General features: G+C 45.2%; 1 protein-coding gene across 15 annotated transcripts in view; it reads left to right on the top strand.

Annotated features, from left to right (window-relative positions):
- The window catches only part of PTPRF (protein tyrosine phosphatase receptor type F), a 628,470-nt gene that overhangs the window by 328,380 nt on the left and 283,535 nt on the right, over positions 1-16,555 (top strand). For all 15 annotated transcript variants that reach the window (XM_050961087.1, XM_050961085.1, XM_050961098.1 and 12 more), the window contains exon 5: positions 1,627-1,768. In XM_050961087.1, coding sequence (XP_050817044.1) covers positions 1,627-1,768 — 142 coding nt within the window. The remainder of the gene's footprint in view (positions 1-1,626; positions 1,769-16,555) is intronic.

Below are 16,555 nucleotides of genomic sequence, written 5' to 3'. Positions count from 1 at the left end.
TCCTCTCCCCACCTCTCCTCCTATCTTCCCTTTGGGTCATCCCGTTTTCTTCCCCTCCACCCTTGGGAATGTAACCCTTCCTCTGCGTTTCCAGCTCTTTGATGTTTTTGCTTTTCGTATTGGAGCAGCCTCCCCATACCCATCTTCCCCTTCCTGGCACCTGAAGTGGGTTTTCTTGTGTCAGTTTTCTACCTTGGCCACAGGAGACTTCTCACCAGTGGCGTTTCAGTGCCCCTACTTATCTTTCACCTTCTGTCTGTTTCTCTTGTTTTCTGCCACTTCTTTCATCTCCAGTGGTTTCTGCTGACCACTCTTGTCAGTTTTTTCTTCTTTATCCTTTGAATGTGTAGCATTAAGAGTGTTTCACGGGACACAGCACTACATGCAGGAGAGGGGATCGCATGGTGTCTGGACTTGAAGCAGGTCATCCTAGTGCTCAGTTTTGCTGGCCCACCTCATATGTGACCTGAGTGATAAAATGATGAGGTGAGGTCTGTGCCCCTAAGGCGTAGTCCTGCTTCCTGTAGACCAGGGTTAGGCAGCCTGTGGCATGTGTGCCAAAGGTGGCACGCAAGCTGATTTTCAGTGGCACTCACACTGCCCAGGTCCTGGCCACCGGTCCGGAGGGCTCTGCATTTTAATTTAATTTTAAATGAAGCATCTTAAACATTTTATAAACCTTATTTACTTTACATACAACAATAGTTTAGTTATATATTATGGACTTATAGAAAGAGACCTTCTAAGAACGTTAAAATGTATGACTGGCATGCGAAACCTTAAATTAGAGTGAATAAATGAAGACTCGGAACAGCACTTCTGAAAGGTTGCCGACCCCTGCTGTAGTACCATGAACATACTTGAGTTTTTCATGTGTCCATTGTTTTGCTCCTTTCAGTAATTGAAACAGGATGAGTTTAAAGTTAACTGTGGCCTGAGGCTGTGACTTTGCAATTGCCATTAAAGAGGAGTTTATAATGGTCCTGTAGTATAGCAAGTTCCCCTCTTCTCTGCCATGTAGAAGAGTTGGAGTGATACTTCCCCCACCGTAGCATGATGGAAAGATGAGTGACTATTGATTGTACTAGGAAAGGAACTGTAATTATGTCACTGTTGATTGTGCCACTATTGTGAAGGGCCCAATCCTGGAAGGTACCAAGCATCCTCAGCTACTATTGAAGTTAGTGGTTGCTGAAGTGGATCAGCCTTTTGTCCCACACTTACTGATATTTCTCTTATAATCCACAGGATCTTAGAGTGCTGTTCTTTTATATTTTATCAAGGTTAAAGTTGGCAATAAAATCCGTTAGTGGGATTAGTAAAATCACCAGTGTAAATATAGTTCAGATGTTTTAAGTCAGAGGATCCACATCTGTATTACCAGGTTGATATTTTTTTCAAGTTTTGTTTCATAAAGAACAGCACTGAATCTCCTTTTGTTCTGGGGCTCCCCAAAGGGCAAACATATTCCTAATCCTGAATTTTCTTGCTTCACTGGATAAGGAAGTCTCTTTTGTCAGGTGGTATATTTGTATTTATGGATTCCATTCCTGAATTCATTCTCACTTTCAGTCTCCATTTCAGTAGGAACCAATAAAAAAAAACTCTTTTCTTTTCCTTGTCCAGGTTATTGAGTTCGATGATGGGTCAGGATCAGTTCTCCGGATTCAACCCCTGCGTGTTCATCGAGATGAAGCAATCTATGAGTGCACTGCAACAAACAGTGTTGGGGAAATAAACACCAGTGCCAAATTAACAGTGTTAGAAGGTAGGTGGGAATCTCTCATGTTGGCAGAGTGGCTGGTGTTGTGTTTTCTGGCTTTGATATCTGCAGGTTTTCTTAGTGACTCCAGATAATACGGAGGTATTCTGGATTAGTTCTGGAAGGCCATAGGCCTCCAGTATTATTTGCCATCGTTTCCTTCAATGGCAGAAGTTTTTGTCTGTCAATGTTTGTGAGCAGGAAGGAGCTGTAGATTGTGAGCTTTGCTTTGAAGTGCATCTGTGCCATGCCCACTTCCAGCTTTTGGGATCTAGCCAGACACACACCTTTATGGTCTTCCTCATCTGTCCTACAGTGCCTCTCTCCATGGTGTCTAAGAACCTGCACTTTGAAATGTGAAAAACTTAATCTATATTTCTACCCCATCTGGACTAAATTGCCACAGCTTGTTGTGTATGGGTTTGCAAGCTGCTCTTCAGCTTTTGCAGCTGGTGTGGAATTTAGCTGTTTTTACTTTTAATTGTAGTAACAACTTTCAGTTCTGTATCAGAGGGGGAGCCATGTTAGTCTGGATCTGTAAAAGCAGCAAAGAGTCCTGTGGCACCTTATAGATTAACAGACGTTTTGGAGCATGAGCTTTCATGGGTGAATACCCACTTCATCGGATGTATGACAAAGTGGGTATTTACCCACGAAAGCTCATGCTCCAAAACGTCTGTTAGTCCATAAGGTGCCACAGGATTCTTTGCAACTTTCAGTTCTGTTTCCTCTCTTTACGGAGGACTGGAGTGGCTATATAAAGCACTACGTTTGATATAAAGATCTTGATACTTGCCTGCAGTATAATATGACTTTTATTTTAGTTCTTGTGCCGGTCCTTCTAAATGGTTTTAGTATGTATTTCGTATAAAGGAACAGTGTCTTTAGATACCAATTCTTTTTTCCATGTAATTGTTTTATAGATTGTAATCATTATTGTCCACTTTTGTCTAAGATAAAGCAAATTATTTTGCTATACATGGATATGATAGTATTTGTTTATATAATGAGACTGTAAATTGCCCTGAGGTGCTCAAATGCAGGACTTCCTCCAAGTGGAATTTTTATTTGCATTCGATATCTTTGATAAAGGAGGAAGGGCTGTTTTCCAGCAGAAGATGAAGTAGAATACTTGGTATGAATAAACTCTTGAATAATCCTACAGTGAAGAGGTCTTGACTGTACTGTGAGAACTAAACCACAACATTTGGCCGAAGTTCCTGGTTGGTTTGTTGGTGCCAGACCTAGCAAAGAGGAGCGACGCTCCAGTGGACTGGGCACTAGCCAGAGGCTTGGGAAGCTGTTCAGTGCTTTGCTGCAGTGCCTACTTCCCATGCAGTAATCCTCTCAGTCTCGGGGCCTCCATTCCCCATCTGCCCTACCTCCACTCTAGAGGCAGCACCAAGCCCATGGTGGGCGTTACCACAGTGTAAAATAATAAATGTGTGCTGCTGGCTGTGATTAAGCAGGGAGTTTCATCCCCAAAGGAAGATGTTTAGGAAAGTTCTGAGGGAGGGGAGATGGGGTTTAAAATGGAACGTCTCTTTTAACCCGGTATGTGCGGGTTTGTTGGGTGCATGCACACACGCAATTGTGAGCTGGCAGGGGAGCCAGGGAATCTCCCACTCACATTCCCTGTGGCTGAGGGAGAAGATGAGCTCTGTTTGTTCAAATACGGTACACAGCTAATTAGACGTGGACACAGAGATTTATGCTTTTTTCTCCTTTGAGGATTTTTACAGATAAGTTTTTATCTTTTTAGCCAAATCTTTGCCCTTCTATTCTCAATGCCACTGTTTGTTGTGCCTGTTTCCATATTGCACCTGATGGCTGCTATGCACAAGTGTGGGGGTTTGTGACACTTCTCCTGCATTGTGGCTGTACCTGAAACCACTTCTCTTTGCTCAGGTAATGTCAGCATGAGTACTAGCCCCGGCTAGCTGACCCTATAGGGCACACTCCAGTACTCACATCTCAGGGAATATTTTTTGGCCCAGGGTCCCTTCTCTTGCTTTTCTTCCCCAACAAAAATTCCACCAAGCTATTTGGAAACGGCACATGTTTTGTGTGAAGCAAATGAGAAAATTAAATAGGAGGGTGAAATGCCCAGGCATCTTGGTGGGGTTTGGCTTTTCTCACTGATAGGGAGGTTAATGTAATTTTTGTAATTGCTGTCAGGTGGAAATTGAAATGGTGCAGACCTGCTGTCTTTCAAGAGCTTGACTAGTGCAAAGATCCCAGGTGTGCGGCAGAGCTCTGCTGATCACAGACATTTGCAGGGGTACATGCTGCTAAAGACACAGCACATATTGATTTTACATTTCAACCTTTTGAATTCTTCTCCACAATTTGATCTTTAGAGCACAGACCTTAGCATTGAAGCCAGTTGTTCACAAACACTCAGGGTTTAGCTGACTTCTCTGTTGTCCTCATTGCAGACTAATTTGGAGCTTTGTTTGATTTAGATTTCTGCTGTGTTTTGTGCATCAGTGGCACATTGTCTTTTCTGATTGCTAACTTACTCTATTCAGTATATTAAGAAACAAGCTGGAGTCTCATCTCTTCCTGTAGGAGCCAGGAGCTCAAACACATGTGAATTGTTCTGGAACAGTTTGATTCCCTGCCACATCCTTAATCTGCTGCTTCCATCTCCCTATTTTTTTCTGTCTAACTTCAAATCCTGTTTGTGAGCAGAGCTGCATATACTTAGTGTAATTGAAAATTATTTCTCCTGTTGATGGCGGCGGGTGAGGGAGACATGCGAACACCTCCTCTTCTCTTTTTCTCCTGGGCAGCTGATAAGCTGAATTATGTATGAGTCATATTGAACATTTCTGTCTTTTTCAATTATGACCTGAAGCAGCATACAAGTACACTCTTGCATGCCTAGCAGCAGGGTTAAAGCAAAGCAAACAGGGGAGGGTTCGAATCAATAAATTGACACACATTCCCAAGGAAACCTTCAGGGACAGTTAGTGGGTACTCCACGTAACAAATTAATAAATATATTATTCAGTTGTAGTGTGCAGGATTACATCTAGCATTTTAGAGCTTTTTAAGTAGGGCGATTATATGAAATGTAAATAGAGAAGGATGAGCAGTGTGGCAAGAATTTGACAACATTTCCTACCCTGAACAAACCTGATTACAGGAGTTTCCACATAGTGCTCTTTAATAAAACGCCTTGCATCTTCAGCTTCGTCACTGTATTAAGAAAGGCAGAGGTAATTATGTTCTCCACTGGTCTCACGTAATCTGCATTCTCTCAGTACTGATTTGCAAATTCCAATTGGCAGGCACAGGGAAAAAGTAGTGCAGGATCTTTCACCAGGGTTTACCGTCGCGCCGGCCAGTGTAGTGAGCTCGCTCAGCTGCGAAGCACTGTGCGTTCTCCCAAGAGTTAGGAACATAGGCATTGTTACACTTCAGTTTGTTGCCTTAATAAACAGTGGTGAGAAATTATCTGAACCTCGGTGAACACTGATGCTCTGTGAACAGACTTTTCAGCCTGCTGCTGCCCAGAGCATGTTGTGTCGTATCAAGGCACCATTGAAGAAATACATTTAGAGCTTAATTCTCCTGGTTTTAAGTTTAATGAATGCTAAAATATTATCTCCGTAACTTCCATTTCCAGCATTCGTTTATCGAAATCCCTCATGCCTTGTATCCTAAACTACTTATCTGCTGCATATAACTGAACTTGTTTTGAGTCCCTGTGCGTTCATCTTGGGTGTGCTGCCAAACTCTGCCATGAAGTGGCTCCTGTGGAGAGAAGCAGGATAGCAGCAGAGGGGCTACGTACACAGTCGGCTTTAGTTCCAAGCTAAGCCGCGAGGTTAGTTTTACTGGATGGACTTTCCCTGCCAGAAGTCAGGGAAGTTCTGGTGCATTTTAATGGAGCCCCAGAATCTAGTGAAACTCCAGAGTACATTTTATCGGGGCGGGAAGCACCTCTCTCTGATTGTGGTTCACTGATTACTGAACCATGTCATGAGCTTAATTTCTCTCACCATCTGCTGGCTCCATCTCAGTTCCTGGAGTTACCCAGTTTGAAACACTGCAAATGATAAACATTTGACAGTTGCAAATGATTTCTGCAGAGAGCTGGATCTCCGAAGGCCTGAAACAATATGTCCCATTGTAAACACTCCTCTAACAGTGGTTTCAGCGTTGCAATGGTAAACAAAAGTTAGCTATGTTTAATCCTTATTTTTGCTTGGTTACTTACAAAAGGATCAGTTGGAACATCCCTTTTTGGCTAATGTTTGTCTCATTTTCTTTTACATCTTCTTGCCAAGAAAAAATGTGTCAATAACAGTTATAAAATTAGATTGATTATGGAGAAGAGTTTGGTTTGGTTTAGATGCAGTATGTCTGTACGCAAAGGTGAATGCTGCAACCCCAAATGTTCACTATAGCTCATTTTAAGAGGGATGAAATGTTCCCTTTCTGCAGAAGAAGATGAGATTAGAAATGTCTTGTTCATCCTCCTGGCCAATACACGATCGCTCTCCCCTGTATTTGCTCAAGGAGTCTAGTTTTATATGGCCTAAGTAATAGGTTTTCTATAGTCTCCCTTGGGAGACTGTGCCACAGATTTAAATCCCTCTGTTCTTTGTCACTGAAGTTGGTCTAACTGTATAGAAGAGACTGGTGTGATACTGGGATAAATGCCCTCTGTAAACATTGCATTCCTGAGTGCTGCAGTACAGTGAGTCTCTGCATGCTTTGCTGCATTGGGAAACTTCCTGGCAGCACTGTGACATAGATAGAAACAGAGCTGCCTAGAAGGATTTTTTGCCTTAGCTGGTGGTGTACCACATTTTTAACGAAAGATAAAATTAAGACAATTATTTGTGAATGAGCTATGTATGATGCTCTGCCTTGTCCTGCTGGAGAGCCTCATTCACTGTTCAGTCTCACAGCCCCGGTGGCAAAGTGCACATCCTACTCCTAAGGAAAGTGCCTTGCACTGCTCAACAGCGGGTGCCTCTGTATTGCTCCGGCAGGCTGACTTAGCAGCTGTGGTGACTACTTCAAAGTTTTGTTCGTTTCTCAGCTGCTAAGGTGGTGACTGCAAAATGAGATCTTGAAGATAGGGAGGGGGGAAATAGGAGGCTTCTTGAGGTTCTGACTCCCTGAGAATCATCGGGGTAGAGGTGAGCATTAAGGACTTAACTTCAACTAGGGCTAAGAGCAATCAGAATCACTGTTTAACTCACCTTGTATAGTCTGGGTAATAACAGTTGTTACATCGTTGCATCCTGTGTGTTGCTAATACCTAGACATGCCAGGGTATTCTAGATGACTGTGGTGCAGCTGTTCTGTCTTTGATACCTACAAATCACCCATCACCTCAGAATCTAGATGCTGAATTCTATATTTCCTTACTTATGTTAGATTAAATGAGAAATGTAACATTACTTTAATGTTGTTTTTCTAATTTAGTTAGAGAGTGGCTTTCCTGGCTGCAAACAAGACAGTTGAGAAGTAAATTTGTCAGCCGAAGACCATAAGAACAGCCATATTGGGTCAAACCAATGGTCCATGTAGCCCAGAATCCTGTCTGCTGACAGCAGCCAATGCCAGGTGCTTAGGAGGGAATGAACCGAGCAGGGCAATTACTGAGTGATCTATCCCCTGTCATCTACTTCCAGTTTCTAGCAGTCAGAGGCTAGGGACACCCAGAGCATGGGGTTGCACCTCTGACCATCCTGGCTAATAGCCATTGATGGACCTAGCCTCCAGGAACTTACCTAATTCTTTTTAAAGCTGCTGCCTAGTAATTTATTGGGTTTGCATGTTATGTGAAGGGATGCAACACTTATTTTCTCCACAGCATTCACATTTTATAGACCTCTGTCATATTCCCCTGTTAGCTGTCTCTTTTCTAAGCTGAGCAGTCCCAGACTTTTTAATCTCTCCTCATATGGAAGCTGTTCCATATGCCCTAATAATTTTTGTTGCTCTTCTCTGTACTTTTTTTCAATTTTAATATCTTTTTTGAGATGAGGTGACCAGAACTGCAGTATTCCAGGTGTGGCGGTATTGTGGATTTATATAGTATTATGATACTTTGTCTTATTTTCCTGTACCTTTCCTAATGGTTTCTAACATTCTGGTTTTTTAACTGCACATTGAGCAGATGTTTTTGGAAAACTATCCAAGATGACTTCAAGATCTCTTTTTAGAGTGGTAACAATTGATTGTGACTCCATTAGTTTGTATGTATAATAAGGATTATGTTTTCCAATGTGCATTACTTTGCATTTATCAACATTTAATTTCATCTGCCATTCTGTTGCCCAGTCACCCTGTTTAGTGAAATTTTGGTAATTCTTCGCAGTCAGCTTTGGACTTAACTATCTTGAGTAATTTTGTATCATCTGCAAATTTTGCCACCTCACGGTTTACCCCTTTTTCCAGTTCATTTATGAATATATTGTACAGCACTGGTCCCAGAGCAGATCCTACCTCTCTCCATTGTGAAAACTGACCATTTATTCCTACCCTTTGTTTCCTATCTTGTAACCAGTTACTGATCCTGGAGTGGACCTTCCTCTGGTTCCATGGCTCCTTAATTAGCTTAAGAGCTTTTGGTAAGGGACCTTGTCAAATGCTTTCTGAATGACAACATACACTATATCCCTGGATCACCCTTGTCACATGTTTGCTGACACCCTCAAAGCATTCTAATTGATTGGTGAGGCATGATTTCCCTTTACAAAAGCCATGTCGACTCTTCTCCAACATCTAGTATCCAACTAGATCCAAACATCCAACTAGATGGAGCTCCTATAAGGTGGGTGCATAACTGGTTGGAAAACTGTTCCCAGAGAGTAGTTATCAGTGGTTCACAATCAAGCTGGAAGGGCATAATGAGTGGGGTCCTACAGGAATCAATTCTGGGTCTGGTTCTGTTCAGTATCTTCATCAATGATTTACATAACAGCATAGAGAGGACACTTATAAAGTTTGTGGACGATACCCAAGCTGGGAGGGGCTGCAAGTGCTTTGGAGGACAGTATTAAAATTCAAACTGATCTGGACAAACTGAAGAAATGGTCTGAAGTAAATAGGATGAAATTCAATAAGGACAAATGCAATGTTCCTTCCTAAGTGGAGTACTATAAGTTGCACACATACAAATGGGCAATGACTGCCGTGGAAGGATACTGCGGAAAGGGAGCTGGGGGCCATAGTGTATCACAAGGTAAATATGAGTCAGCAGTGTAACACTGTTGCAAAAAAAGCAAACATCATTCTGGGATGTATTAGCAGGAGTGTTGTGAGCAAGAATCGAGAAGTCATTCTTCCGCTTTACTCTGCGCTAATTAGGCCTCAACTGGAGTATTCTGTCCAGTTCTGGGCACCGCATTTCAGGAAGGATGTGAAGAAAATGGGGAAAGTCCAGCGAAGAGCAACAAAAAATGATTAAAGGTCTAGAGAACATGACCTATGAGGAAAGATTGAAAAAATTGGGTTTGTTTCATCTGGAAAAGAGGAGACTGAGAGGAGACATAACAGTTTTCAAGTACATAAAAGGTTCTTACAAGGAAGAAGGAGAAGAATTGTTCTTCTTAACCTCTGAGGATAGGACAAGTAGCAATGGGCTTAAATTGCAGCAAGGGAGGGTTAGACTGGACATTAGGAAAATCTTCCTAACTGTCAGGGTGCTTAAGCACTGGAATAAATTGTCTAGAGGGGTTGTGGAATCTCCATCATTGGGAATTTTTAAGAGCAGATTAGACAAACATCTGTCAGGGATGGTCTAGATCGGGGCGGGCAAACCTTTTCACCCAAGGGCCACATCTGGGAATAGAAATTGTATGGTGAGCCATGAATGCTCACAAAATTGGGGTTGGGGTGCGAGAGGAGGTGAGGGCTCTGTGGTGGGCCTGGGGATGAGGAGTTTGGGGTGTAGGAGAGGGCTCTGGGCTGGGACCAGTGCATCAGGATCAGAGGGCATTGGGGTTTGGAGGGCAGGATGGCGATCAGGGCTGGGGCAAGAGTGCGGGAAGGGGTGCAGGTTCTGGCTGGGGGTGCGGGCTCTGGGGTGAGGCTGGGGATGAGAGGTTTGGGGTGCAGGAGGGTGGTCCAGGGATTGAGGGGTTTGGAGAGAGGGAGGAGGATCAGGGCTGGGGCAGGGGGTTTGGGTGTGGGGAGAAGCTCAAGGGTGCAGGCTCCAAGCAGCACTTACCTCAAGCAGCTCCCAGAAGCAGTGGCGTGTCCCTTCTCCAGCTCCTACATGAAGGCGCAGCCAGGCAGCTCTGCACACTGCCCTGTCTGCAGGTGCCACCCCTGCAGCTCCCATTGGAGTGCCAGAGGGGGCCATTGGAGCGGGTAGAAGCCAGAGCAGGGCCATGCCGCGGCTTCCAGGAGCCACGCCCCCGACCCTGTGCCCCACCTGGAGCACCGGAGCAGGGATGAGCTGCATGGTGCAGCCCCTGACCTGGCTGGAGTGTCAGAGCAGGGCCAAGCCACATGGTGCAGTGCCAGAGCAGGAGCTTAAAAGCGGGCTTAAAGCGGGTCAGCCAACTGACCGTAGTTTTCCCACCCCTGGTCTATATAATATTTAGTCCTGCCATGAGTGCAGGGGACTGGACTAGATGACCTTTGGAGGTCCCTTCCAGTCCTATGACTCTCACCCCATGAATAGACTTTTATGAGGGTTTTTGACAAAGTCCAAATAAATTATGTTGACCAGTTCTCCTTTAGCCACTATTTTATTGAAATATTCAAAGCATTCTAATAGGTTAGTGAGGCTTGATTTTCCTTGGCAGAAGCCATACTGGTTAGGCCCTATCACATCATGGTATTCTGTTGAAGAAGTAGTGCTGGATAGTCCCTAGCTATCTGAGGGAAGTTGAGAGAGAAGGTGGGGGAGGTGATATCTTTTATTGGACCGACTTCTGTTGGTGAGAGAGACAAGCGTTCGAGCCACAAAGTGCTGAAGGAGTGCTAAGTGTGGCTCAAAAGCTTGTCTCTCTCGCCAATAGAAGTTGGTCCAATAAAGGATATCACCTCCCCCAGCTTGTCTCTCTAATATCCTGGGACCGACACAGCTACATCGACACTGCATACAGCAAGGGAAGTTGAGTTACGCCCACATTGGGGGCATAGTGGAAGACCATGGGATTGCCTGGGTATCACTGTGGCCTGGTTTGGCCTGCAGATCATTTTGCTGATAATGTGTGAGGCAAAATCCAGCGTGTCTCCCAGATCACAGATGGAGTTTGGAGGGCTGGCAACTAGACAAAATATTTTATTTGTGAACCAAGTGCATGTTTGATCAAAGAAATTAGACCTGAAACCCCACAATTCTGTTTTACAGTTGCCTTCTAAGCATAAGATGCACTTGAATGGAGATTGAGTTAATTCTATTAGAAAAGAGACACAGATCTAATTAAATTGTAACTTTGGAAGACTTGAGTAGTTGCATCCATAAACACTACTCATATAAAAAGACGACAAACATCCCATGCATTTCAGTTCTACGAGTGTCCCTCAGAAATTAAAGAATAACAGCTCCATACTTACCACATGTTTCAAGCTCAAAAGACCTTTCTTACTGCTGGATCTTCTTCAAGGTAGCCCGTTCTGAGAGCTTTCATGGAGAAGTATAGCAACCTATGACAGCTGTGCTCTCTTTAGTACATATGTCAACCCTGCCTGATATCGTCTGCTGACTGGTAAAGTTAGTCATGATGTGTGTTTAGAGCTATAGAATAGTCTCCCAAGAGACGTATCAGAGGGGTAGCCATGTTAGTCTGGATCTGTAAAAGCAGCAAAGAATCCTGTGGCACCTTATAGACTAACAGATGTTTTGGAGCATGAGCTTTCGTAGGTGAATACCCACTTTGTCAGATGCATGTAGTGGAAATTTCCAGGGGCAGGTATATATATGCAGGCAAGCTAGAGATAATGAGGTTAGTTCAATCAGGGAGGATGAGGCCCTGTTCTAGCAGTTGAGGTGTGAAAACCAAGGGAGGAGAAACTGGTCCTGTAGTTGGCAAGCCATTCACAGTCTTTGTTTAATCCTGAGCTGATGGTGTCAAATTTGCAGATGAACTGAAGCTCAGCAGTTTCTCTTTGAAGTCTGGTCCTGAAGTTTTTTTGCTGCAGGATGGCCACCTTAAGGTCTGCTATAGTGTGGCCAGGGAGGTTGAAGTGTTCTCCTACAGGTTTTTGTATATTGCCATTCCTAATATCTGATTTGTGTCCATTTATCCTTTTCCGTAGCGACTGTCCAGTTTGGCCGATGTACATAGCAGAGGGGCATTGCTGGCATATGATGGCGTATATTACATTGGTGGATGAGAAACAGTCCGCAGAGAGAACAAAGCATTATAGTACCCATCCAGTTGCAGAGAATTCAGTGCAAATACCTACAAAACATCATTAAATCTTACGCATATGAGAAGCTTCTTACATAACCCTCTCTGGTTAGAGATCCACCTTTTCTTCTCTACTTTCTCACTAAAAAATCACAACCCCAAATAAACCATTCTCAAGATGGGAACCTGTATCCTAATGAGACACCCAACAAACTGTAGGTTTGAAACGACAGTGTGCTAATGAACTCAGATAACTGACGCAACCACAGCGCTTCAGAAATCAGACCTCCATGCTGGGAGAAGTATGATAAAGGAATTTCTCATTCATAGATCACCTACAATCCATGCAGAAGAGGAAATTTCATTTATACTTTTCCCATTCCTTCTCCTCTTCAAGAAGACGTATAATCAGACCGTTGTTATTGATTGACCACCTCTTGATCTCAGCCTGAGGCATTGACAGTACAAAATGAAGTTGGCTTGCAACAAAGACCCTCCAATAGTGATTATTTTAACAGTTGGTTTCAATCCATTGAGCTCAGACACAAGGCTCAGCTCCTGCTTTTTCTTGTGTCTTTTGTCTTTTTTTAAATTTAATTTAATTTAATTTTATTTTTTGGAGTAGGGGAGAGTCTATGGTTAAGGTGCCTGTTAAAATACAAGTGATGAAGAGTCCTGTGGCACCTTATAGACTAACACGTATTGGAGCATGAGCTTTCGTGGGTGAATGACGTGCATCTGATGAAGTGGGTATTCACCCACGAAAGCTCATGCTCCAATATGTCTGTTAGTCTGTGAGGTGCCACAGGGCTCTTAGTCTGGATCTGTAAAAAACGACAGACACAGCTACCCCTCTGATACTTGTTAAAATACAGTACCAGTTACTGATCAGGAAAAAACATTCAGCCCAGTCTCCCAGGAAGTTGGTGCTAGAGATTACGGATAAATAGCATTGCCTCAAGAAGTCTTCATGTTGTTGTTAATTCATTTTTTGCACCTAGTACAATTGGTGCACTGAAGGTTCAAATATTTGCCCTCCATAGGCTCTTTCAGAAGCTCACCTGAATGTTAATCTGTCATGAATCTTACGGTACTCAGACAGCTTCTTCCCCATAGCAGTTGCAAACTGTTGATTGTCTTCTAGGAAATTTCAAAGTCTAATAATACAGCAATCATTCTTATTGGTACCTCTCACCTGCTCAGTTTCCTTCTGCTTAGAGCTCCAGAAGAGCTGTTTAAAAGCCCTTTCTCCCAAAGAAAACCAGGGAGCATGAGGCATAAGAGCACTCTTTTCAGGATTGTCTCTCCAGGATAGATGATGCCAGGGGGGAAAACTGCAGTGTGTTCATCTGGCATGCTAATCCTTTGCTTTGTTGCGTCAGTCTCTTTACCACATGGATCCAGCCAAAATGAAATCTCTCCAAATTCTAGATCTGAGAGTTCAGTGAAGACATGCAAATGCTGATTTAGAGTTGTAACTTCATGCAGTTATATCCCAAAACTGGCATCATGATCTTTCAGCCACTTTTCTTGCCTGGTGGGGATGACTGGAAGCGTTTAAACTGTGGAGTATTTCCTCCAACTTAGAATCCAAAGCCTTGCTTTTTTGCTTCACAAATCCACAATTTTTATATCACCCTTACAAGCCAAGCAGGGTTAAAAATAATCTTTCTATGTCTCTGATTTTAATAGTACCTTTGTCATCCTCACTAGCCACCTTGGAGAGGAAAGAAGGGTAGTGAATGTATTGATGATAAATTGAGGTAAATATTGTTGGCTGGTGGTGATGTTAAATAGTGCTATGGGGAAAGGTATATGTTTGGAGGATGCATGGCCCAGGATCAGATAATATTCAATATAGAGAACAAGAGCAAAGGAGAAAAAGGCTGAATCTGTGGAAGAATGAGACAGAAAAAACAGGCCTTTATATCCTCCACTTTGTGATTCACAACTTCTCATGGCCTGGACATGCACAGCCCAGCAGCTTATGCCTGCACCATCTCAAACAAGATTTATCTACCACATGGTGCTCCACCCAGAAAACACTCCAGGCAATGCCAAGAGATTGCTCACTGTTCCAGGAGTGCAGAAAGAGAGTGGCACAGTCTGTCTGTAGCTAATGCATGGTAACCATCCAGAATCTCTGGAGCATGCCACATACATGGAGATTTCATGTTGGCCTCAAACTTCAAAGATACATTGATCTCTCTTTTCCCAATGGGCAAGGCAGACTAGCACCAGGCAGAATCTTGCTGTGAACATTTTCAAGTGAATGTCTTCACTGGCATTACAGGGGCAGTTAGAGTCACAACTGAGCATGTTGTCAACATTCATCAGATGCTAATGAGGGAAAAATCCCTCTCAAGTTGGCTGTGTAGGTACAGGCTATCAGGGCCGGCTTTAGGCCGATTCGTCCCAGGAATCGGGCCCCGCGCCTAAGAGGGCCCCGCGCCTTAAACACTTTTTGTTTTAAACTTACCCCGGGTCCCTGGCTGCGATCTGCTCCAGGTCCTGCTCCCTTGAGCGAAGCGCAGGCTGGAGCCTGGCAAGCCCCGCGGCCCCAGCTGGAGCCTCGGCTGGAGCGCGGCAAGCCCCGCGGCCCTGCTCTCCTGGCTGGAGCCCCAGCCGGAGCGCTGCAAGCCCCGCGGCCCCACTTTCCTGGCTGGAGCCCTGGCCGGAGCGCAGCAAGCCCCGCTCTCCTGGCTGGAGACCCGGCCGGAGCGCAGCAAGCCCCGCAGCCGCGTTCTTCTGGCTGGAGCCCCGGCCGGAGCGCAGCAAGCCCTGCAGACCCGCTCTCCTGGCTGGAGCCCCGGCCGGAGCGCAGCAAGCCCCATGGCCCCGCTTTCCTGGCTGGAGCTCTGGCTGGAGCTCTGGCCGGAGCGCGGCAAGCCCCGTTCTGCCGGCTGGAGCCCCGGCTGGAGTGCGACAAGCCCTGTGGCCCCGCTCTCCCGGCTGGAGCTCCGGGCCTTTAAATAGCCTCCAGAGCCCTGGGGTAGTGAAGGGCTATTTAAAGGGCCAGGGCTCCAGCTGCCTCTGCCACCCCGGTCCTTTAAATAGCAGCCAGAGCCCTGCCACCCCCATGCATTCTCCAGGGCTCCCGCAGCTATTTAAAAGGTCCAGGGCGGGGTAGAAGCTGGGGAGCCCCGGGCCCTTTAAATTTCCCCCAAAGCCCTGGGATAGCAGGGAGCTTGGGGGCTATTTAAAGGACTGGGGCTCCAGCTGCCTCTGCTGCACCACCTGTCCTGCCCACACCAGCCCCGCTCCCCCTGCCTGCAGCCAGCTCTGCACCCTGTGCCCACAGCGATGTCCTGTCAAACCCCCTGCCATGTCTCTAGTCAACCCCTGCCACACACCCCTGTGGCCCTGTCGAAAGCCAGCCAGCCCCACACACACTGCTGCCCGCACCAGCCCTGCAATCCCTGCCCTGTCTCTAGCCAACCCCTGCTGCACCCCCCTGTGTGAATCCAGCCAGTCACATAGTCCTGTCTCCAGCCCTGCCAACCCCTGCCAACCCCCTGTGGCCCTGCCTGAAGCCAGCCCGCCCCACACACCCCCTATCTCCAACCAGCCCCGCACCCCTTGCCCTGCCTGCAGCCAGACCCTACCTCCAGTCAGCCCCTGCCCTGCCTCCAGCCAGCCCCATGTCCACTTGTGCCCTGCAGTTCCCAGGGCAGTAACCTGCACACCTGCCTCATTGAGGGGGGCAGGGAGCAGCTGGGACCCACACATGTGACACGGCAGTCATTAATAACCAATCAACAGCATATATGATGCAATGTACATAATATATAATTTTATTATTTATATAGTTATGGAAAGCAAATAACACATGAAAGAAATGAAAGGCTTTTTTTTTCCACTTTTTTTTTTTAAGTCATCCCTGTCAGGGCCCCGCTGAAAATGTTCGAATTGGGCCCCGCACTTCCTAAAGCCGGCCCTGCAGGCTATAGGGAGGATCCACAGTGCATTTGCCACTTCCTGCATCCTGTCCTTCACAGGAAAGCTATCGGGTACCCTTGTCTTCATCTACTGTCACTGTCCAATAAAGTAGCACACTAGAGAGCCTAGTGACTTCATTGGTTCAAATTTATCTGCAGGAGCAATGATATCTCATGAAAAATTCTCTGCTGCCAGGTTAACGAGAGTCCACCTGATTAGCAGGGAACGTAATTATTACATTGCAGCTTCATGTGCTTGTGGCTGAAAACTTTGTAACTGATCAGAGGACTAATGCCAAGGCTTAGATGCAGTAAAACTGAACTTTTACCTTCAGAGAGTGTCTTTCACAAAGAAGAGAGAGGAGAAGGATGCAGAAGGATTCTTGTCTTTACTAATCAGACACTAAAAGTGACGGAAGTGTAAAAAGAGAGAGCCCTGTTGCCCCAGGCATGAATTTTACGCACGTTAGTTTGTTGTTCAGTTTGGCTCATTGATCCTGTCACAATTGATAATTCAT

The sequence above is a fragment of the Gopherus flavomarginatus genome, chromosome 7 (assembly GCF_025201925.1).
Source record: "Gopherus flavomarginatus isolate rGopFla2 chromosome 7, rGopFla2.mat.asm, whole genome shotgun sequence".
Classification (NCBI taxonomy): Eukaryota; Metazoa; Chordata; order Testudines; family Testudinidae; genus Gopherus; species Gopherus flavomarginatus.
Note: the sequence above shows the minus strand (reverse complement) of the source record. Positions and strands in the feature narration are given on the sequence as shown.